Consider the following 24049-nt stretch of genomic DNA (forward strand, 5'->3'; position numbering starts at 1 on the left):
AGGATCGGTGCCAAAACCGCCCTAAGGTGGGAGAAATGTATAGCATTTACCAGTTACATCAAAGGATTTTTTAAATGCAAGCCCACACACAGGTGAAAGTGATGGGCATGAGGTGGGCGTGGTTAAAAGCCCATAGATAGATAACAACACGTCAGAAAAGCAATGATTGCACACTGCTATGTTATACCTAAAAAGGAGGGGGGAAGGGATACCAAAAGCATACTGAAGAGAAAGTTGATCAGAGGTGCCACCATCATTTTAACGGTATCCACCTGACACCACCAGGGGAGGATATTTTTGGGAGACCATGTGTTGAGTAGCTCCTTTTATTTTGGTAAGGATTTTGTGTTAGTTTATGGAGATGAAGTGGTAAAGAGCTCTGCTAAATCAGATACCTAGGTATTTGATAGCATGTGTCTGCCACTTTAGGCCCAGGTTACCAATTCCTACAAACATGCAGTGGACATTTAAGGGGAAGGCTTTAGTTCTGTCCTTATTTAAAGAGTAGCCCACTTCCAGTGAGTACCTCTCTATTTCCTTCATAATGATGGGAAATGCCTTGGGAGCTTCCTAAGTGAACTCAACACATATTTAACATAGGCTGCCACCACTTGTCTGCCTAAACTACTAATGGATACCTGTAATATCTGGGTTATTCCTGAATGATGAGATCAGTGGGAGAAAAAGGAGGGGTTGAAAGCCGACAACCCTGACAAAACCCTTGAGATGGAGCAAATGAATGAGATAGATGGCTGTTGACTCTTGAACTTCGCGATTGGATTGGATTGGATTGGATTGGATTGGATTGGATTGGATTGGATTGGACTAAAGAGCAATGATCATCTGTATAAACACTTCCCTCCCCAGTTGGTATCTGTTTAGGACTGCTTGCAGAAAGGACCAAAAGACCTTGTCAAAGGCCTTCTCTTCATCCAGTGCAAGTGCAGCTGTTGGTGTCTGGGTCAGTTTTACTTTTTTTTTTAGGACATGGCAAAACGTTCTAATATTATCTGAGGGGAGTCTGCCTCTTAAAAATCCAGTGTGCGAGGTAGTCATCAGTTTCAATATTAACTACTCCAGTCTGTGGGCCACAGTCCTTGCATATATTTTACAGTCGAGATTTATAAGGGCGATCATGTATAATTTTTAACATCTATGTGGTCCTTCACTTTGGGATGATAACGATTGTAGCCTCAGTGGCAGAGCCAGAGATAGAGCCTGATGTAGCATAGTGCTGAAAGACAGCACGTATAGGTTCCTCCACTCTTTCAGCAAAATTTTTGTGAAATTTGACCGAATGACCATCTGGACCATGGGGCTTTCCCAGATTTAAGAGCATGTATCACAGATATGATTTTGTCCACTACAATAGGTGTGCTAAGATTGATTGTGTTGACTGTGACAAATGATTGAGATTACAGGACTCAAGATATTCATCAATTACTGAGAGGAGGCGGGCTTATTGGAATTGTGTAAGTTAGAGTAGAATTATATGAATGCATCAAAGATGGCTTATGTTGAAGAGAGAGCCTCCCCAGCAGAGTTTTATATTGCAGAAATGAGTGTCTTATTTTTTGTGTATTTCTAGTAGTTTGCCAAAGTTTTCCCGGCAATATTTCTATTACAAAGTTTCCCCGCATTTGCGAACTCAACCCATTTCCGGGCTCTCTTCCTTAAAATTTGATTATTTTCGTATTGTAAGGCACGCAGTTTATTTTAAAGCTTCTGAGCCTTTAGTGTGTCTACATTGTTTGTCCAACTGCAGAATCTCCAACTCTGTGTGAGTTGTTCAGATCTGGATTTGTTTTTGTGTGCTGTTTGTTGGATCCTAATGCCTCTTAGCATGGCTTTAAGTACTTCCCATCTTGTGGTTGGTGATGTGTTCTCAAAACAATTGTCTACAAGGAAGTGATCAATAGCCTTTGCTATTTCTTCTCTATTGTTAAAATCCTCCAGCAGGTAATCATTCAGGGTCATTGCCGGAGAGTGGGGTGGGGGGGGGGGGGTGTCATTCAAATTAAGGGCCATCGATATGCATGTTTGTTCTGATATTACTATTGGTTCTAATTTTGGGGAATGAGATATTTGAAGTAAACATTCACTAACCATTATGTAATCTATCCTAGAGAAGGAGTGATGTGGGGGATGAGTAGAATGTATAATTGCTTCCTTTAGGATTATATAGGTGCTGTTTTTATATCGGACTGATCAAATGTTTGATTATCATAAGCATTTTGCTATTCAAAAATTGAGCAAAGATAAATAATTGTTAGAAAATTACTTATTAATTAACTTCAAATATTACAAATCTTGAAAGTCTGTGTTTATACAATACTACTTTTCTTCTCATGTTATACCCATTATAATATTCCTTGTGCATGTATTCCCTCACTGTGTATTTACATATCTATTTATTACTCTAGTCCTACTATACTGGAGAAAATTAAATACAAATAAAATAAAATCTATAAATAAAATTCAAATTATAAATAAGTAAATACAAAAAAAGTATTAATAATAATAATGAATAAATTAAATACAAATAATGATAAAAAATGTGCATATATATAAAATTATAAATAAAAAATATTATATTTGTACTCTCTTGTAAGCTTTACTTTGTCTACGCATCACCATGTGATGTCTCTATCAATCTATCGTCCATCCCCGCTCTGACTCATCCAAAAACCATTCTACTACTTTCATCTCCTAAATAACCCTGCCTAAGCTCTTCCCTCCTCATCCACATCTAGCTCACCCAAATCCTCAGTTTACTACCATGATCTCCCAAACAACCCTACTAAATCCTCCCTCATTTATCTCACCTTTGACTCATCCAAAACCCCTCCTGCTACTATGGTCTCCCTAACACTTTCCACAGACTCTTCATTCCTCCATCCCCCCTTTACTTATCCCAAATCTCATCCTATTACTATAAACTCCCAATTAACACTTCTGGATTCTTCCCTCCTCTATCCCTCCATTACTCTAGTCAATCCAACTAACAAACTTGCATACCCTCGGCACACATTAACTCATAATAATACTAAAACTGTACTCATATTTCCCTATACTAATCCACCATTAATTCCTTTTGGGTTCCGGAGTAGCTTGCTACTCGCCGAAAAGCGATTCAACGCCTCATCCGGTGTAGTAAGTGCTATATACATACTATTACAATACAATACCCCAATACAAATCCCATTATTGGTGGCATGATTCCTTGCACTCTGGGTGCTTCTTAGAGGACACCCATAGTATTTCTCCTACCAGTCTTCCAGCGTTTGCAGGCAGCCCACACTGCTGCAAGCCCTCAGACAGGTTTCTGCTCTCCTGCTGCTTGAACAGCTAAAGTAGGGGAAAGCAGAACAAAGGATTTCCTGTGGGAGAGGGGGGCAATACCCTCTTCCATGGAAATAGGTGTTACAAGGCTGGGGAGGAGTAGCCTCCGAGCACCACTGGCTTGCTTTGAAGGGCACATATAGTGCCCTCCTTGCATAATAGGGTCTGCACCATTCCAGGGACCACCTGTCCCCTGCTCTGGCGCAAAGCCACACAAAGGAAAGGTGAGTGACCACTCCCCTGTCAGTCACCATCCCAAGGGTGGTGTGCAAAGCTCCTCCAGATGGCCACTTGTTTCTGCCATCTTGGAAACAAGATGTGCAGAGGCCCCTGGGAGCATCTGATTGGTCAGGACAGGTGACTGACATCAGTCATCCCCTCTCATAGGTTTTCACCCTGCAGAGTGACCAAGCCCCCTGTTAGGGCTATTTATGTACTCCCTTGCAGGTGGGTCCCAAGATTCTGCATGCAAGACTCCACCAGGACTCCTCTGCATTGACCCGCTTCTGCTCCTGGCCACCAGAACTACTGCTGGAATTCACAGGAACCCAAAAAGCTTGCAACTCCAGAGACGCCTTTGCCTTGCAACATTGTTTCTTTGGCATCTTCCAGTAAATTTCCAAGGTGTGCATCCTCTGGGGTCAGCAAGACTTCAGCTGCACCAAAGAAGCAAGAAGGAATCTCCCTTGGAGTGGAGTCACTCCCCTTCATCCGCAGGCACCTAAGGTAACAACATCTGGCTGCTGGGATCTGCTCTCCACAGGAACTGTGATCCTCCAACACAGGTGGTGTTCCTGAGTGGTCCTCTCTGCCCTCTTTCCAACTTGGGAGAAGATGAGCCAAAGCCTCTCCTTCAGGACAGTACCCCTGTGCACCGCGATTCTTGCAGCAACTAAAGCTTTTTGGCTCCTGCTCCAAAGGATCTTCAGGCTTCAAGTAGCCCCGTCCTCCAGCACTTCTTCCTTGTAAGGACAGTCTCTCCTCTGCTGCTTCAGCGACGTGGAACTCCTCTCCAGTTGTGGCAGCTGGGCGTCACTGCAACTTACTGTGCCGGTTGCCTGTAGGGGTTACAACTGCTTCTGCTGGCTCTTCCGACTGCTGAGGGTCAGACCGGACTCCCCTCCAGGGGTCGAGTCCCCTGGACCTTGCTGGTTCTCTTCTTCGCTCAAATCCTCTTCTGCCCAGATGCACATTTACCAACACTTGTTGGTGGTCCTCCTGACTACTGACGATCTGCAACCTGGTGACTGGCTTGGGACATCATCTGCACGACTCCAGCGACCTACCTGCAGCTCCTGGGAACCACAGCTGATCTTCATCTTCCCTTGTCGATCTGGATCTTCATCCACAGAAGAGTGGGTAGTGTCTCCTGCCCCATCTCGCACTCCTGCGTGGACTGGACTTTGTCCCCTTCTTTTGTAGGCCCTCTTGTGACAGAATCCACCCTTGGGTTCCACTGGACTGGTCCAGGTCTTGCATTCTTCTTTTTTTCAAGTTCCCTTGTTAGTGTTTGGGAAGACCAGGTACCTTACCTCTACTCTCCTGGTCGCTGGGGGTCACCAAGTTCTCTCAGCTCCTTTCTAACTATTCCACATCCTTGGGTGGGTGACCTAACTTCACATTCCACTATTTTACTATATGGTTTGGCCCGCCTATAGGGCCCTAGCTATTTTCTGCTATTTCTTGCCAATGCTTGTTGTTTTTAATGCTAATTCCTATACTCACCAAGTGTATATATAGTGTGTACTTACCTCCAGTTGGAGGACTGCCTATAAGTCATCTAGTTCAATGTTACTCCTCCTAGATAAGTCTTGGCTACTAACCACAGCTGCCACCAGAGATCCCTAGCTTTCTAGACACTGTCTCACTAACTAATAGGGGTTGCCTGGACCTGGTATATAGTGCAAACACCATAGCTTTCCACCACACACTAGGCCAGCTTCCTACACAAATCATAACCATTTTGACTTGGGGATAAGGTTGAGAGCCAGAGGTACAGGATCTATGCATGGAAAGACTGTGTAGAGTCACCTGCTAGTGTTGAACAATGTACCCACCTCAGAAAAGCCCACATACCACCAGCATTCCATAAACCATAGTTACTGCAAGGATCAGTGATTCAGTACTATGTAGTCGCAGAGGAAAAATTGTATCTTATAGTTAATGTGACATACTGAGCGCATTATTGGATTTAGTATCTTGAGCTAAGTGATGTAGAGCCCCCTGTCTTTGCAGGATAATATTCAAACTTGTACCAGAGTCTGTTTTTGGTTTTACCAGTGAGTCCAACAACGGTGGTTCTGCTTTGGCTCTTTATTGTGTTGTTTTGGCATTCTTGATGTCTCTGCTGTCTTACTCTTCCTTTCTCCTGTTACTGCCATTGTACCCTTTGGGATGGTTACTGTGTTTCTAGAGCAGTGGGTCATATTCTGGGAGATAGGAAGCGTAACAAGGTGGGCCTAGAAAGACTTAAATTAGCATTTGGCATAGAGGGAAACAAATCAGTGCTGACGTTCCCAGATATTTAGGTAGCATGTACATGTCCTTCATGATGGAAGAGATGTTCAGCCAGCGTTTTTCCACACCTGTGCAGAAGTCTGTGTTATAACAGGGTGCTAAAGGGCACTGTGGGTACGGTTTGATGCAAGTGCTGTTGAGAATGGGCCTTTGCTGCATTAAGTTGTAATCAGAAGTTGCTCTGAGTCGGTGAGTGGTGTACATTGCAGGTACGGTATTAGGCCTCGAAAAATCATGAAAATGTTAATAGACCTGCAGGTCAAATAACTTAAATAATCTACTGCATCTACCTGTAATGTACTTGGCCCGTAAATGGGTCTCAAATATTGTGATCCTTGGCAAATATTTTAGTTTACAGAGTCTCCTTTTGCTTCATTCTCACATATGAGTGCACCTTCAAATATGTGAGCTCAGCATTTCTTCTGAACAAAAAAACCCTCTTTTGTTTGATTAAATAGACTAAATATTTGCTCCATCTATAATAAGAATCTAGCCCACATACAGGGGTCACATGATCCATGACTTGCCTCTTACTTTACTTATAGCAATAGCATTGCCAACAGGGCAGGAGTGTTTCTCAGTTTGTTTAAACACTAACTTGTAATAAATATATTACTAAAGCATGATGAGGTAGCACGCTGTCATTTACCGACAGTAAGTTTCCAATAACCGTCCAAAAACGTTCCCACTATCTTGCAGCTTTACTGACAAAACTATATAGAGTATTATCAATCTGTGAAAATTGGGTTTCAGAATACATATTTATTCTTTGTACACCGCCAAGTAAAGTGTTCTTATTTGTTTTTATCCTGTTAAAATATTGTTTTAATCACCCTAGTACAAAAAATGTGCTTTCACAACTACTGAAATATATTTTTAAGTTTGTTCGGTTGGTTTTGGTATTTAAATGTTGTCAGGGGAACACCTGGGGTCTGCAAAGCCTCCTCCAGGGGTCCATGACTGCTTAGAAAATTAACGAATATTAACAGATTGCTACAGTGTATATTAATAAAGTGGCTAACTGTACAATGTACATTTTTAAAACATATTATAAAATGTCAAAGAAATTGAAGTTGGGTAAAAATTAAATCAGTATCCTCAAATTGATTTGTGGGAGCAGTGCAGATGCATCAACCAGAATATATGGATGATGTGTGGCTTCAGTTGAATTTAGAAAAGCTCGAACCTTCCTATTAAAATGTTTTCTTTTTTATTTTATTTGCTTGCAGAATAAATAAAATGTTATCTTTTGTACATGTGTTTGATGGATTTTATGTTTCTCTGTTTTTTGTGTATTGTTTTATGGTTCACATCATCAACAATGTTTAGGCCTGGTCTCCGGTTTCCAGTAATGGCTCAGTTGGGGGTGGGGGGATGGAATTCTTCGGATTCAAATGATGATTCAGTGGGGGTCCACAGAAGTCAAAAGGTTGGGAACCACAGTTCTACAGCCTTGCATTTCACACTCTTTGTACAGCAGTTCAGTTCACCTTACAGAATCCTGGGTCTCTGCAGTCAGAAAGAAAATTAATTGTAAGACAAACTAACTTTTGACCTCTGTCTCTGAATACAAAACAAATGTGACAAGATAAGAACAAGATTTAAAGGCATCTTTATTGCTCCTTTACTTTCTGACTGAACAGGACAGAACACCTCCTGTTTGTCAACTTGCCAGAAGGGACAAGCAGGTCCTTAAAATAGCTCAACCTGATAAAATCTGACTTGCCATTGCAAGTGGGCAAGTAGATTTTTCGAGGCCTGGGTATTTTGCAGGCTTTGCCTTTGAACCGCGTGGTGTAATAGATTTGTGTAGTAAGTTGCTCAGGGTTATGTCATATTGGTGATTATGCCACCAAAATTAAGTGGTCCGGAGGGCTCGGGTTTTTGCCGTGCCACAGTGCATCTCTATGCGCATTGGGGTTGATCAGTGCTGCCGCTGCATGGATACAGTTCCTCAGTGCGGCCTACCGTGCTTTGAGAAGTCCCATACATATTGGGTTCAGGCCCAGAATGGAATTGAAGTGTCGCACAATGTAGCATGGAGTGTTGGTGCAGCAGGATGGGAATAGAGATCCTTGCCAGGCGATTAATGCATTCTAGGGGACCTCACTTGTTTTACCATTTCTTTTGCCAAAGAGACTCGTTCCATATTTGTAGAGTGTATTATTAATCCGATGGGAGCCAACATCCTGTTTTTAGGGTCGCGCATGCGTTTCGCAGGGAGACTCTTTTGTATTTATAAAAGGGCTCGGAGCCCTGTCAACTTCACATCAGTGTTTTTTTTATTGGTTGGTGGGCTTCCCTAATAAAATCTGCTTGCTTTCATTAGTCGAAGGCACGCATATGGCATGCCTTTTCTGGTGGCTAGCCCTCCTCCAGCGCAGCGACCAAGTACAGAAAACATGCGAGGCTCGCTGTTTTCCATCGGGCTCGTGGACTTTTTTTTCTCTAATTTACGAGCCCGATCTCGCTTGGCAGAAGTCGAGCGCTTTACGTACTTATTTTCACTTTTTCGGGTTATGTACATAAATGCACTTTTGCCCGATAGATGAAAAGTCGGGTTAGGAGTTTACAACGCGATCAGCTCTAACATGAGCAAACGCGAGACCCGATGCATTGTAAATGCTTGTTCTTCTTCCCAGGGCTGGCAACAATGCAATCTGTCAAAATCCTCCAAAGCCTCGAGGTAGTTTGCCTTTAGATGCCCCATTTGCGAGGATCGTGGGCTTAGAAGTTGGCTCAGACTGCCATCTTGCTCAGGTCACACCCCATGCCTCACAAGGTGAACTTCTGTGCTGTGGGATTTTAAAGTCCTGCAGCTGATGTTGCAGGATTTGCCTTACATTTCAGTTTTTGCTCTTGCTGTTGAAGTCTGAAGGGCTGATCTTCATATTTGCATTGTGTGCAACATGATGTTGCTGGAATTATTAAGAAGAATTACACAGAGTCCTATGAAGTTCAGATATTTTGCAAACTGTTAGGTGTTTGCAATCAATTTAACTTCTCCAATTTGGTATTAGCTGTTTCTCTGAATGATAGATTTTCCAAATTTCTTCCCATGTAGTTTCTTGTCACAGAAATAGTTATAAAGTTGTGCACATCTGCACTATTATGTTTCACTGATATGTTTCACTGATGCTTCACGCCATCTTAGACAGTATGGTGTCACAGGGAATTCTGTATTAGTTCTTTCTTGTGCAGTTAAATGTTTCATGGCAGTGTTTTCATGTTCATGTTTTCTAGTAGGTAGTTAGTGTCAGTGCTGTACAGTATAAAGTCTCTGAGGCAAGATGGTACAAAAAGTGTTGTAAAGTTCACAGCTTTTTACTCTGCAGAGAAACTTAGAAGGGAGTGCTTTGAGTCACATTTCTTCTTGCAATGTTGTGTGACGTCGGTGTAAAGTTCATTTGTAGTGAACTGAGATATTAGAGGGTGTTTGGTGAAGTACAGTACATTTTCTAAAGGGGTTTAAATGAAGTTATATAGAGTTCTATTTGTTGTGCTCTGGGATATTTCATTGTGTGCTATAACTGAAGTATTTTAGGTTTTGTGGGATTTGACATAGAGGGTTTGAAGTTTAGGATGGTGGTGTAGAATTGTTGTTGAGGTTATCTTTTTTCCTTGTGTTTTGGGGTATTTGGGCTAAAGTAAACAATACTTGTGCAGTTGCACTTTACCTGCTGTGCTGTTAAAATAAGTGATTAATTGTACTTTAGGAGCTTACAGGGAATGCATAGAAATTGGTAGACATTGCAGGTGTACTTGTTCAAACATCAAGCAGATGATGCTTTGTTACTTAGAGCGACATGTAGCTGAAAAATGTAAGTCAATCCATATTTCCTCTATCTCCTACTTGCTGTAGACCTTTTAGACCTGTTTTTGTGCTGTGCACCTTGTAGTTCTCCTTTTTTCTGTTCTATAATGAGTATGTGTCTCGGACCCCTTATTTATTGATTCTGGTGGTTATGCTCATTTCCCACCCAAACCTGCCCTCTTACCAAATTACTCCAAATGCAAAGCATACTTAATTAACTGTTAGTGTCTATTCCTGTCAGTGTTTTATTGTGTGCATCTGTACATGTGTAATTATAGTCACAAAAAGAACCCCGCCTTTTTGACCACAACTTTAATTAGTTTTCTTTGTTGTTCTTTTGTTTTTTTATATATATATATAGAGAGAGAGAATTCCACCATGACGGCTGTGACTTGAGTCCTGTGAGGCTCATAAAAGAGAAGCAGGGACACGAACATGGGGAAAAAGAGCCCTGGAGCTGCAAGAGGAAGATCTCACTGGAACCCGTTTGAGGGACGTTATCCGTGGTGTTCAGAAGCTCCTGAAGAGGTCAACCCACAAAAATCTAACCCCATACTAGGTCAAGCCCCTTTTGAAGAAGAGCAGCTAACAGGCTCTGGAGATTCTCACAGAAATGCAGTCAATGGTGTTGGGTTTGGCGCAGAAAGCTCTGGTTCCAAAGTTGCAGCCAATGGACACAAAAGCACGAGCTGCCCTTTCACTTTGGGGAGCCTCCAAAAGCTGGAAGTGGAGACGTATGGTCCACTACTGGCTCCTGATGGTCCCCTCAGTGAGGACTTGTCAGAAGAGGAAATGGCTGATGAGGATGCTTCTGATTATGTGAATGATGGCGTCTGTAATAATGCCTACTTTGATTGGCCACCACAGTCGGTCAGTGAAAAGCAACGCTCCACCTGTGATGCGATCCCAAAATCTGGTACATCCCAGGGAGAAAATTTGGACCCACTGCATCTGTATTCTGCCAATAGGACACATTCCTGCGGTCTTTCATGCTACTGCATTCCTTCTGAGCAAGGTCACAACTGCAGCTCTGATCCAGCAGGGTCACAGGATGGGCAAGAGGACTTTGATGAGGATGTACAGTATGATTGGGTTGGGCTAGGTGAAGATGTGCAGAGGCAGCATATTGAGCATTCTGTCCGCAAAAAGGGCGGTAAGCGGCAGAGGAATCGGTCTGTCACTAAAGATCGGGATGAAGGGAAGGATGACGCTAAAAAAGAATGCCGGGCTCCTCCTGTGAAGCACAGGGCAGCACGTAAGAGAAGCCAAGTAGAGGGAAGGCGCTTGGTGAGACCTGACGTGCCTAGGCAAGTGGAGGAGCTGGCTCTCTTCTGTGTGTCATTCTTCAGAAAGTTTATTGACCTCATAGTCTTTGTCACCCACCGGTGTGGGGAGTATGTGGAATCTGGTGGCATTCTCCTGTACACATTTTGCCAGCTAAAAACATGTGACATGGTCTCTGTAAAATCTTCCCTGCAAAACTCTGCCCAGGTTCTGGGACAGCGGTCCAGGGGCCTCTCTATGAGACTTAAGCAGTGGGGCTGCTCGTGGGGTATGCTGGCGTTTCGCCTTTTGAAGATGCTCTGTGCCCTGCTTTTCCTCGTACTTATGCTTTTCATTGGCTGTCTGCGACTCTGCTGGCGCCCCACCAGATCTGCCCTTTTAGCAGTTGTGGAAAAAGTATGCAGGACTGGCAGCAGCACTACCAGCTCCAGTTCATCATCATGCCTTCAGTTTGTACAAAGGCTGTGGGATTGGGTCAGAGAATGGAGGACTTGCAAGTATTTGATCCAACTGCTGCAAAAGTGGTTGTGGCTCCCATGGACTTCCAAGAAGTTGAAAACTGAAATGGGATCAGCCTCAACAGGTTCCCCTGGTGCAGCAGGACGCGCCCCGTCAGGCGGAGAGATGGAGCGCCTCCTCTCTCTGACAGACATCCCTGAGGAGGACTTGAACCCCTTCCAGGTGCTTGGTGTGGAAATGACCGCCTCCGACATGGAGCTCAAGAAAGCTTATCGTCAGCTGGCAGTGCTGGTAAGTGTAATTTTAGAGCTATGACTCAGATCAGTGTTGCACTGCCCATATTTTCTTTATGAATGCTTCCAAGGCAAGACCAGAGTTCTAGTTTACAATATATGTATATTCTTTCATGTTGCTTCTTTAAATTTGCTATAAATTGTGTGTTTCATGTTTGGGGGAGCAGAGTTGTTAACACTTGGAGCCCTGACCCTCCTGAAGAGGAGATGATGTTTACAGACATTTCTATCCTCTTCACAGGTACACCCTGATAAAAACACTCACCCGCGAGCGGAGGAGGCCTTCAAGGTGGTGCGAGCTGCTTGGGACATCGTAAGCAACCCAGAAAAACGCAAGGAATATGAAATGTATGTTGGGCTGGGGCACTGATGAAAACAGTTAACGCAACATGCAGAGTGGGGTGTCCTGTCTGGTTAGGCCATAACAATCCATTGCTTCACAGGTGCGTGCAGCTCAGAAAGTCGTCGCTCATTTTGAAATTAGATATTCTGTAGCTCTTTGATTGATTGTGGGGAATTAATTGTTTTAAACCCTCCTGGTTTCTTCAACAAAACGATTTAGTTGCATTCTTAAACTGGTTTTCCCCCTTAAGATCTTCTTTGTACTACAATGCTAAGTCCCTTTCCCCTTCTAGAGCTAAGCCTTTTTATGATTTGTAGAGGTCCATAGGTTTATAATAATAATAATAGCTAAAATATGGTATTTATTTTTTAAAAAGGGGGTCATGCTGTTTAAGAATTGTTTTTTTTCTTAAAAAAAAGTGAATCTACAAATGGTTTGCAGTGCTAGGATCTCCCTTTCCCAGCTTTTGGAACACGCAGAAGGGGGGTAGTGGTAGGGATGGAGGACATCTTTTTTTCTTTCTTTTCTGATTTCCTATTTTTACGCTTGCTACCTTCTTGCAATTTGTGGGTTAGACGGGTGTTGGCTCAAAAGGATAGACATTTCTCAAACTAGACACAGTTTTGAATTCAACAAAGCATTTTGTGCATATTGCTCAATCTTTTCCAAAAAGATAAATTGTTAAAATAAAAAAAAGTTAGTGGGGGAGTAAAAGTAATCAGTCGTGAGGTTTTCTTCTGTAATCTTTTTTTGCACAAAATTCTCATCTATGAAAACAATACAAGATTACGTTCCCCTGGTTCTTCTGATTGCAGAGATTATAGTGTTTGAGTTTTGTCCAAAAACCAGTGATACCCAGGGCCTACAATTTCTATCAGCTTTACAGTGAACTTTTATTGTGTACTGACCACGCATCACTAGATAAAGAAAAGTCTGATAAATTAGGTTTGAAAGAAAGCCATGTACTTTTGAAGTGTGCCCAACAGTCTGAGTTTAGAGATTAGAGTAATTCATGGCACTCAATATCTCGGATTAGCAGAAATGTCAGACGGTTCAAAGTTTTTTCAAAAACTTATGGAAAGTTATGAGGAAATTCCATAGATGTCTTACCACCTAAAGTCCCCAAAATGCAACTATGTGAAATGCTCCCAAGTTACTTTGAAAAAGTTGATTTTCAGGTGTGGTTAGCTGCTGTGTTTGGGCCTGGGGTCGACCAGCACCTAGGGAAACCTGTTGGCCCCAGCTTTCTTGAAACTAGGAATCAGTCGGGCCCGAGTGATGCGACGTGTGTGGCCCCTACCACTTTTTGTTATCTAGAATCACCTGAATTTTCCCTGAAAATGTGAACTTTGGGTAAACTACCGAAATTTCCTTACATTTCTGTGATGGAAAACACTTTAGAGAAAAGCAAAAGTCCACACTTATCCCAGTTAAAAAAACCTTTGTAGAGTACTACCACTTCCCGAAACAGCTGCATCTGCCTTCTGCAAAGTACACGATAAGCTCTTTGAGCAAAAAGGTGTCAAGTTTTAGGGAACCCAAGTGATAGCACTAGTTGCAAGAAGTCGTAGCCTCTCAGTCCATTCAAATTAGTGTCAGTTTAAATGATCTCTAGGGAACCTTTCAGATCCAGTGTATTTCGAGGTGGGAGGGAGAGGAACTGAGTCGGTTAGTAGATTGGTCATAAAAACCTTACTCTGTCCCCTTCAGAGTTTTGTGTGATGCAGAACAAACTTGTGTCTAAGGCACTGGGAGGAATGAGAGTTGACGGGCCTCTAAATCACATTTTTATGTCCCTTTATATTGTGTGCCCAGTGGCCTTTTTAGAGCCCTTTTGGTGTGACCACATTTGAGGTAAACTTCCCAGTCCGTACTGGGTAGGGGTGGGGGGGCTGAAGGATCTTGGGTTTACCAAAAACATGTTGAATGCATCCTGATACAGGTAGGTGGGTTTAAAATGTGATTGCACCCAAAATTATGGTAGTGTGGTTACCTGTGTCAGGGAGTGGGCATGAAGACTATCACATTCTCAAGCAGGAATCATTTAAGGATATGTAGCACTGGAAGTGGGAGAGGCTCTCTTTATGAACGGGACCTCTGTTGTTGGAATTGGTGTTCAAAGGCAGCTCTAGAGTTGGAAGCTTCCTAAGCGAAATGGCTCCGCAACCTTCAGTTTCAGTTTGTTTCCATTTCATTTTGTGGTGCATGCTGATCTTCATTAAAGGTACGATGGCCTTAGCTGGAGTGGAAGTGGGGTGAGAGAGGGGCAGCCCTTAGCCCCTGTGCTGTACAACATACTGGACACATCCTTATTCTAGATGTCCTTTTCATTCCACTAGTTAAATCAGCCTTGCAGGTGGCTGTAGCATGCTATATCGGCCATTAAAAGCCTACTCCAGTGTTAAAGGCCCGAGTCGAGGGACTTTAACAAGGGAGTGGGACTTTAATTGCCGGTATAGCCCAGTTACGAAGGGCTATAAGGCTATTAGAACATTCCGCCCCTAGGGGGCGTAATGTTCTAATAAATAAGACAAAGACCTCACATATCCTGAGGTGATTGAAATCCCCTGGGCTCCGTGAGGCCTTTGTTCACAGCTGTTGGTGTGTGAAAAATATTGGAATGTTAAAGCTCTGAGCGTTTACCAGCCATTAGAAGCCCAGAGCACTCCACTGTCTTTAATGGAGTGTCCAACATTCCAATGTTCTAATATAGAATTAGAGCCCACCATAGTGGGCTATACCGGCCATTAAAGGCCAGCTCCAGCATTAAAGGCCCGAGCCAAAGGCAAGGGCCTTTAACAATGGAGCAGGACTTTAATTGCTGGTATATCCCAGCTACAAAGGTTAGAACATTGCGTCACTAGAGGGCAGAATGTTCTAATAAATTAAACAAAGGCCTCATGGAGCCTGTGAGGATTGAAATCCCCTCGGACTCCATGCAGCCTTTTTTCACAGCCATTGCTTTGAACAAAGAACATTGGAATATTGAGGCTACAGGCTTTTACTAGCCATTAGAAGCCTGCGCACTCCATTGTCTCCAATGGAGCTCCGAACGTTCCAGCGTTCTACTAAAGCATTACATCATGAAACAAGATCTCAAGCATAATAGGGATATTAAAGAAGGGTATATGGGCTTAGCAGGCATACCGTTGTAGTGCAAAGTCTTTCAAATCAGTAGAAGCCTGGCTGTTTCCATTTCATGTGACAAGGCACAAAATCAGTTCTTGAAGTACACCAGCCACAGTATTTCTTGGTAGTACACACAAAACATCAAACACTCCTCTCTTACCCTTCTACAGTCAGACAGGCAATAGAGGGACATTGCTGCCGTTCACCTTTCTTCTGCTTAATTTCCAGGGACTCTTGAGTTCCATTTAATCACAGCATCTTACCCACATCTTACTCCTCACCACACACAAACCACGTACAAAACTAACATTATTATATATTATTGTCATCAGCTCATATCCCACAATTTCCCAAGAAGTTGACCCAACAGACACCTCCCTTATTCATCTTGACACACACTTCAACATTTAAACATAGCTTACCTACGTATCAGCACAGACACAGATACACACTTTACCCCTCCCCACCTTCTACCCTTCCTCTTGAGAGCTTTTGCTAAAATGGCTATGGCAATCTGTACCTCTATTTTTTAAAAAAAGTGACAATGTGGCAACTTTGGACGTCACATGGGCATGCTCTTTGAAGGAACAATCTAACTCCGTCTCTGTAGAAAACTGCCACTTTCTCAGTGCTGCCTCCCAGACAGTCGGACTCCATGGATGATACAACACCACCATAGAAAACATTGACCACCTCAGAAATTAGCAAACCAATTACTTCTCCGTCTGGTGTTACAACCATGTGACGCTACCAACAAGTACTATCCCAGATGCAAATCCTCAAACCTACAAGAATCACAGGTAAAACTGTAAATCTCGTTATCGTCCATTGCATCCCTCAACAATTCTCCTGCTCCATCTTTTTATTTTATTTTTTTAAATATCTTTTTTTATTCGGGAAAGAAAGATAATCCATTACAAACAATGGGGAAAAGAGAGATCAAAAAAACAATTATCCAATTCATTATAATTAAAGTGCTTAATGCCTTACATGCTTTTTCACTAGGCCATTACTGTGACTGCACCCTATCTCCAAAAATCCCCCATATTATCTGCCCCTTACATCTTGCCTGCCTCCCCTTGCGTTGATTCAGAGCTACCTCCAGATGATAAACAGATAAAAGTCTTCCCAGCCACTGCTGACATGAAGGGGGCCATGGATCTAGCCATGTGGATGCTACACAGAGTCAATATACAGGCTTTGACATAAAAATGAAAGCCCCTCTTTCCAGAACCCCTAAAACCATATTGTCCGTGGTAAGCTCTAAATCGTATCCTACCACCCCGTTTAACACCTGCTTGATCTCCCCTTTCAACAACACCAATTTAACAGGGGTAGCAAACATATGTTTAATATCTGCCCTTGTTGCACCATATCTCGGGCAATGGGTTCCCTCCAACCTTCCCCATTTAGCTATTTGAGCTGGTGTATAATATAGATCATATAGTGTCTTAAAATGCCGTGCTTGTTGTGCAGAAGACATGAACATAGTATACCCAAGCTCCAGGGATTCATAAATTTTGATACCTCCCTTATTAAAATTGCTTTCCCACTTCTTGCTATACTTCTTGAGATAGTTAGGTTGTTCGGACATAAACATTGAATATATAAAACTTATTGAGAATCAGTTTCTCTCTGTTACCTTCTCCAAGGGAGGGTTTTTGCAAACTCCTCCAGCCCTCCTGGCTTTTTTTACTTAAAAAATCTCTTATCTGCAGGTATTTTAAAAAAATCCCTTTGCTCCAGTCCGTACTTTTCCCAGAAATCCTCAGATGATCCAAACCCTGACCTGTCGTAAAAGTCTCCTAGTCGTCGGACCTCTTGGATGGCCCACTTGGCAAAATAATGATCTTTAAGTATCTCTGGGAGGGCAGCATTATTATCTATTGGCGTATTGCGATGAAACCTGCCAAGTCTGCCTTTTTTCCGCCAAGGACGCCAACATTTAAAGGCAGCTTCTAATACCTTAAACTGAACTTTCTTGTAGTAACTGGGTTCCACAAAAACCAACAGTCCCCCATTAGCTATCGAGCCAAATAATAATTCATAGATGTTTGGGCGATATTCTGCCCCTGTCTTGCCATAATTCTCACCATCAGTGGGCGCATATTTTGGAAAGCCGCTGCCATCTGATACAATTTTAAATTCGGGACTGACCATCCCCCCCTTCCTCTCTGGATAAAGACATTAATTTACTCGCCCTTCTACACTTACCATATTCCCAAATAAATCTAGTTACTAGCTGATCTATTTCTGTAAACAATGATTTTTCAAAAACTAGTGGAATTGCCCTAAAAAGATACAGTAACTTGGGGAGGAATATAATTTTAATCATATTACATCTCCCCATTATGGACATATGCAGGTTATTCCATCTGCTGAAGTCCTGCTTTGCTTTCCCTAAAACCAGCTCCAAATTTAAGCTATCTTCTCCACCCTGGGGGAAAAATCTATACCTAAATACACTGCATGGCCTACCCTGCGAGAATCTTGGGAAGTCACATATTTATTCACTAGCAGCTGGGTTTTCTCCTTATTTAATAAATTCCCAGAAAACTCCCCAGACTTACTCGTCTCCTTCTCTATTTCCCTTAACGCATCATTCGGTTGGCTGTTAAAACAGCTATGTCGTCCGCATATGCCAATACCTTGGTATCCCATCCAAACCTATGAACTGGCAAGATGACAGAATTCCTTTCTAGCTGCCTGAGCAAAGGATCAATATATATTGCAAACAACAATGGGGAGCAAGGGCACCCCTGCCTAGTGCCTTGCCCAATTCGAATACTATCTAATTGGCCTCCCATTAACTGTATCTGAGCAACAGAAGACATATAGATGGCTTTGATTGCCAGCAAAACATTTTCCCCAAGACCATACATTTTATGTACTTGCCAGAGATAGTCCCGGTTCACCCTCTCAAAGGCTTTCTCCGCATCCAGCAATACTACTGCCATCGGCACTTCTGCCACAAAGAGGGTAATGACCCTTCTAATATGATCAGTAGTGTCTTTCCCGGGAATAAACCCATGTTGATTTAGTTCCACTAGCTTCTTGATGACAGTAGAAAGCCGAGCTGCGAAAATGTTAGAGTAGATCTTAACATCACTATTAATGTAATTGGCCAATATGAACCTGGATTATGCGGCACCTTCCCCTTCTTAAAAAAAACTACTATATTAGCCGAAGCCCAAGAAGGAGGCGCTTTACTGCCTTTTTGCACCTGAGTTAACAACTCCAGCATCACAGGCAGTAGTAGAACTCTAAAGCATTTATTGAATTCTAGAGGGATTGCATCTGGGCCGACGGCTTTTCCCGTAGGGAGTCACTGAATTGCCTCTTCCAGTTCACCCATGCTAATTCCATCCCCCGGTAGCTCCTGCTCCTTTTTTGAGAGTTTACCGGTCTTTATAGCACTTAAAAACCCATACATTGCTTGCTCGTCTATGGGAGGAGCAGGTTTATAAAGCTCGACATAATACCTGCAAAAAACCTCTCTTATGCCTTCAGAATCTGCTATAATCTGACCCTGTTGGTCTTTAATTTCCCTAATAACCCCAGCGGCCGCCTTGTGACACGCGTGCACCGACAATAGGCAGCCTATCTTCTCACTATATTCATAGCTTTCGGAACACTTCAAAAGGTATTTTTCTGCTACTTTTTTTTTAGCTGAGATCTCATTAATTGCTGCCTTAGCTATAGAGATCTTTTCCAAAGCGGTGTTCGCATCCCCCCCACCCCTTCAGTAACCAAGATCAAATGACTTTCTGCCTCTCTAAGCTTTAAATATGCCTCTTTAACCAGGGCTTGGGCATGCTGTTTTCTTCTGAGGCTAAAACTCAGGGTTTCCCCCCATATCCCAGCCTTTAAAGTGTCCCAAACAATCTCCACCAGCGCAGTCCCCCTATTAATTTCCAGAAATTCCTTTATCCAAATATTCATATGATAATGATATTCTGGATCATTAAGGGGCCCTCTCTCAAAGGTCCACCTCCTCTTATTATTTTTAAAGCCTTCCAAATTTACTTCCAATATTAATGGGTTATGATCTGCCATAAACCGTGGATATATTTCCATTCCAGCCCCTATTAATAATTCAGGGGAAATTAAGAAATAGTCTAATAGAGCCAGCTTCGCATGGGGGGCAGAATAATACGTATAACCAGGATCAGGTTCACAAAGCTTTACCCATGCATCCACCAGCCCTAATTCCTTTTGCAAGCTAGAGGGAGCCTTATACACCTGTGGTTTACATCCTTGATACCTATTGGGGGTGATACTTAACAGATCGATTAACCCATCCCAGGAACCATTAAAGTTCAAATCTCCAATAAAATATAGGGGGGAGGCCACTCTGCTAATTCCACTGACAGAAAGTCCATCAGAGCTGGATCATCCACCACAGCACCATAGATAGCACAAAGGGTAAAACATCCTTTACTGTGATGACACTCTATGGCCGCCAATCTTCCATTTCTGTCTGCGGTCTGCTTCGTAAACTTCAATTTACTACTGCCATCCAATATCTCAACCCCCTTGGTCTTGACATTCTGTTCAGTGCAGATTACTACCTTCATACCTAAAGAACCTAACGTCGATCTATTACTATATTCTACATGCATCTCCTGCAGGCAATATATGTCTGCCCTCAAGTCTTCAGAATTTTTTTGCCTCTTCCGGGGACTATTCAATCCACATACATTGATCGATGCTGATCGCAATCTAGCCATCTATCCGCTAAATCTCCTTAGGCATGTGCATTTATTAACTGATGTGCACATTTTACAATTTCTGAGTGCCATCTTTATATACCAAATAGCATCCTTCCACCTTCTTTGAAACTTACTCATCCCTTTTTTACCCTTTGCCTGCTCCTCCGCTCCTTCCATCCCTGTAGTCTTAAATTTCCAACCTACCTTTTCTTTTCCTTTTTATGGTCGAGCCTGTGAGTCCATGCGCTAGCTCATGCATCTCACTTGCGAGAGACTGCTATGTTCAGTACAGGGCTTGGAGCCCGCCTGTCACTCACCATTTGTTGGTTTGTGTGGCACTCTTATTTACAGCCTCGAAATTCGCCAAGGCACGCCTGGCATCACTTCCGTTTCTCTGTGTGGCGCAGGGATCAAGCACTAATTAATGCAACATAATTAGTGCCCTTCTGCTGCTCCCGATGTGATCGAGGTAATATTTGTTGTTTTTAACTTCAAGTGCTCTGCAAACAGAAGGCTTGTGACTGGAAAGAACGTGACCAGCTGGCACAAACTTGTTTTTTATTTTTTTAAAGCTAACTTTTTATTTTTATTTTTACCAAGCCTTCTTTTCTCAGTTTCTTCTCATGTTTTCTTTTGTTTTTGATTGTGGGAGCTGTTGTCTAACGATGACAATTAACTGCTTCAAAATATGTGAGACCCATTGCATTGCAAATGCTTGTTTCTTTATGCCTCCTCCCATTCCCCCCTTCCCACCCTTCCTCCCACCACCACCAGATGAGCAATCAGACCACCACTGGTCTGAATGATGGTATCCCTTAGTGCTGGTCAAAGACCCTCCCCGGACAACCGTACTTCCACCATATGTGTTTACCCCCACCCTCATTGCAGCTTAAGATTCTTTTTGTTTCTGATCAGTTTCCTGGAATTATGTACTTTCAATTCCATCAGATATTCATTTGCTTGAACCTCAGACATAAATATTTGTATTTTAATTTTACCATTAATCACATGTTCAGCCGCGCTAGAGCCAACAGAAAAGCCCCCCCCTCCCCTATCCTGAAAAGGTTTAATCAACTGTCGCAGCCTCCATCTTCGCTCCACAGTAACATGGCAGTAATCCGGTCGTGTAAAAAAAGTAATGTTATAAGCGCACTGTGGGGCATCAGGACGGGATTTCATAAATAGCTTGCCTAAACAGATAATTACCGAAAAAAACCAACAGAACGCCTCTGGGATGTTTAAACCCAGGGTTGCGCTTTCCCATTCGCCTAGCCAATGGGAATCTGTGGGCTCTTTGAATTTCCACCTCCCAATCCCATTTTGTAAGTTCTGGAAAAGCATTCCGCAGGAGCTTAATCATAAATGCCTGATATAATTTCCAACTGCCCCCTCTTCTGTGCCCAAAAATCGCAAATGATTTCTTCTCTCCCGGTTTTCATAATCTTCCAATTTCCACATGATATTAGTTAATTGTCCTCCTTGAGTTTCCACCTGCTCTTTCAAAGCCTCAACTTCTACCTCCACTACAGAGGTTCTATTCTCCATTGTGTTTAACTTTTCTTCAATTTCGACGCAAGATTTAGCAATCTTTCGCACTGTAGCCCGTCATTGCTTGGTGTCAATCCAGGCTCTCTGACTCTCTGCCCGTGTCTCAGTTTGCAATTCCCTTACAGTGCCATATATCAACTGCAGCATTTTTGTGTCTGTGCTAGCCAAATTATTGATAGGTGCACTCGGGCAGTTTTCACCCGCGCCTGCATTGGAAGACAAGACGTCCTTAGAGTCCTTAAATTCTTTCTCCAGACTCGTTAATCCACAGTAGTCCCACTTAAGCGTCGCAGCACTCCGTTCTGGAGAGTCCACTCCACCGGTTGAGCCAATTCTGGACTTTATGCGCTTACGGTGACGCCACTGTAGTTTTACTGTAGGGCCTGCCGCCGAAGATAAGCTCTCGGCCTCAAGTGATACATTCCCTTCATGTTCGCTCAGATTATAACCACTGCTGACGGCTTCTGAGTCTTCGGTTGATGAATAAAAGTTATCTCCTCCATCCTTAGACCAGTCTATATTCTTTCCGCCCCTTTCAAGAATTCTGGTCTCCAATTCCGGGTCTTTCACCACATCATAGCCTGCTAGATTTAATTCTTTCACTTTTCTAGTGCAGAATTCTGGGGGCTCATCGACAGTGTCACGATGTCTTGAATATCTATAATACTTTGTTTATAACTGTCCACTTGCTCTTGCGCACTGTCTTTAGTGGGTATCCTGATGGAGCCTTCAGTCTGCACGGTTTGCCTCTTCAGGCTCTTGGGTTCGTCTGATCGCCCCCCCCCCCCCTCCCACACACAGGCTTGTGATCTGTTAGAGTCCAGATTGCTCGTAGTGAGCCCATTTTTAGCTTGTAAGTGTTCCTCTCTATGACTTATTATCTTTAAAACCTCCCTCATGCATGTTGGCGTGTCCTTAGAGAGGAGCGTAGAATTCACGCTGCCATTCCCTTGCTCTCCATTGGTCAAAAAGTTAGTAATAACTGGTTGTGATCTGTCTTTAGCTTTGTTATCAGGCTGAACCCTCCTAGGCAGATCCTTAACATCTTTAACCGTCCTGCCACCAACTTTGCAACTTAATTTAGTCTGCCCAGCAGTAGGCCGCTTGCCTGCCAAGTATCCATCACTGCCATCCTTTGCCACACGTGTCTGACAAGCCCCTTCTGTTTTATCTCCAGTATTTAGTGTACTTTTTGGTGCCAAATCCGCAACCACAAACCAAGGCCAAACCCCAATTAGTTTACCGATCCTTCTGATTCTCTTGTGCCAGCACTCGGCTTCCCTCACATCGAGTTTAAGGGTACTTTTTCAGTAATCCAGTCAGTCCCCATACAGAGCCAATCCTCGCCCTCTCAGGCGTCCCCTTATAGCCAAGCCCAATCTGCATTTATATCCTGCCATCTAGCAGCCTTGCTGCTGCTGCATCCGTGTCGCCGTATCCCTTGTGCCACACATTGCAACTGCATGATACTGGGAGGATTCAATACTACCTCCCACTCACATCACGACAGTTAGGCCACATCCAAATCGAATTCTCAGAACTCCGCGACTACGGACCTCCCCAGAACCTGCCCAGCAATCCAGCAGCCTCGACAGGCAGGGGTGGGGTGAGTAGCAACATACACAGCGCTCTGCTCAGTGAGGACACCAGCTTCACCGCGCCACGTCCTTGCTGCAACACGACGTCCATCCTCACTGCGTCCAGGGGTTGGGGCCAGCAACCATCTACGCGAGCACCATCTTGGCATTCCTGCTCCATCTTCCAATGCCCAAATCTCCCGACTGGGCAGACAGTTCACCTTCCAATACATATCAGCTGTTTTCCATGGTATCAAAAACCAGCCAAATGTTTTTATGTCTTCAAACACGTCCTCATTCAGGCATAAACCCCATAACCCCATTTATTCCGCAGCCATCCTAAGCGCACTGCTTGACCATCTAAGGAACACCTTGAGATTCAATGTCAAAATTGATATAATAATGAAATTATATGACATGACAAGCATTGGTAAAACCAGTTAGTCTGGAAATAAGTAAGGTGGTGCAAGGTTTAAAAAAAAAAAAATTTATATATATTTTTTTAATTATTGCAAGTGTGTCTCAAAAATAAGAAAACACAGGAATTTTCTTTTTTTTATTATTGCAAGTGTGTCTCAAAAATAAGAAAACACAGGAAAATATTCTCTTTAATACAAAGAAAAGGTACTTTTGGCTATGAAATAATCTAGCCTGAAGACTGGTTTATACTCAAGAACGACAACAAGGGACTTAGAATGGAAGGAAAAAAGCATTGCAAAGTAAAGTATTGGCCAACTAAGCCTGGCACTCAGGTGCACTTCTTTTTAGGCAGATGCTCCCATGTAATCCGACAAAATGCTGTAGCACCCTATGCAAAAGAGCCAATGGCTGAAGTGGGCTGAACCATTGCCATGTGCTGTTGTGGGTGAAGCAAAACGCCTGACAGTTGAATAGACCAATGGATGATATGACCTTATCCAAAGCCCGTATACTTATGTCTAGAAGTATGTATTTTTTTATTTATGATTTTATTTTTAGTACATGAGGCTGTCTAGTCAGTTAAGACTGTCATTGGGCTAACCTAAAAACGA

At 43.0% G+C, this 24049-nt stretch overlaps 1 protein-coding gene across 4 annotated transcripts in view; it reads left to right on the forward strand.

The window, feature by feature from the left end:
- Positions 1-24049, forward strand: part of DNAJC14 (DnaJ heat shock protein family (Hsp40) member C14) — an 83393-nt gene that overhangs the window by 14017 nt on the left and 45327 nt on the right. For all 4 annotated transcript variants that reach the window (XM_069230711.1, XM_069230712.1, XM_069230713.1 and 1 more), the window contains exons 2-3: positions 10035-11707; positions 11951-12057. In XM_069230711.1, coding sequence (XP_069086812.1) covers positions 10109-11707; positions 11951-12057 — 1706 coding nt within the window. In that variant the 5' untranslated portion in view covers positions 10035-10108. The remainder of the gene's footprint in view (positions 1-10034; positions 11708-11950; positions 12058-24049) is intronic.

The sequence above is a fragment of the Pleurodeles waltl genome, chromosome 4_2 (assembly GCF_031143425.1).
Source record: "Pleurodeles waltl isolate 20211129_DDA chromosome 4_2, aPleWal1.hap1.20221129, whole genome shotgun sequence".
NCBI lineage: Eukaryota > Metazoa > Chordata > Amphibia > Caudata > Salamandridae > Pleurodeles > Pleurodeles waltl.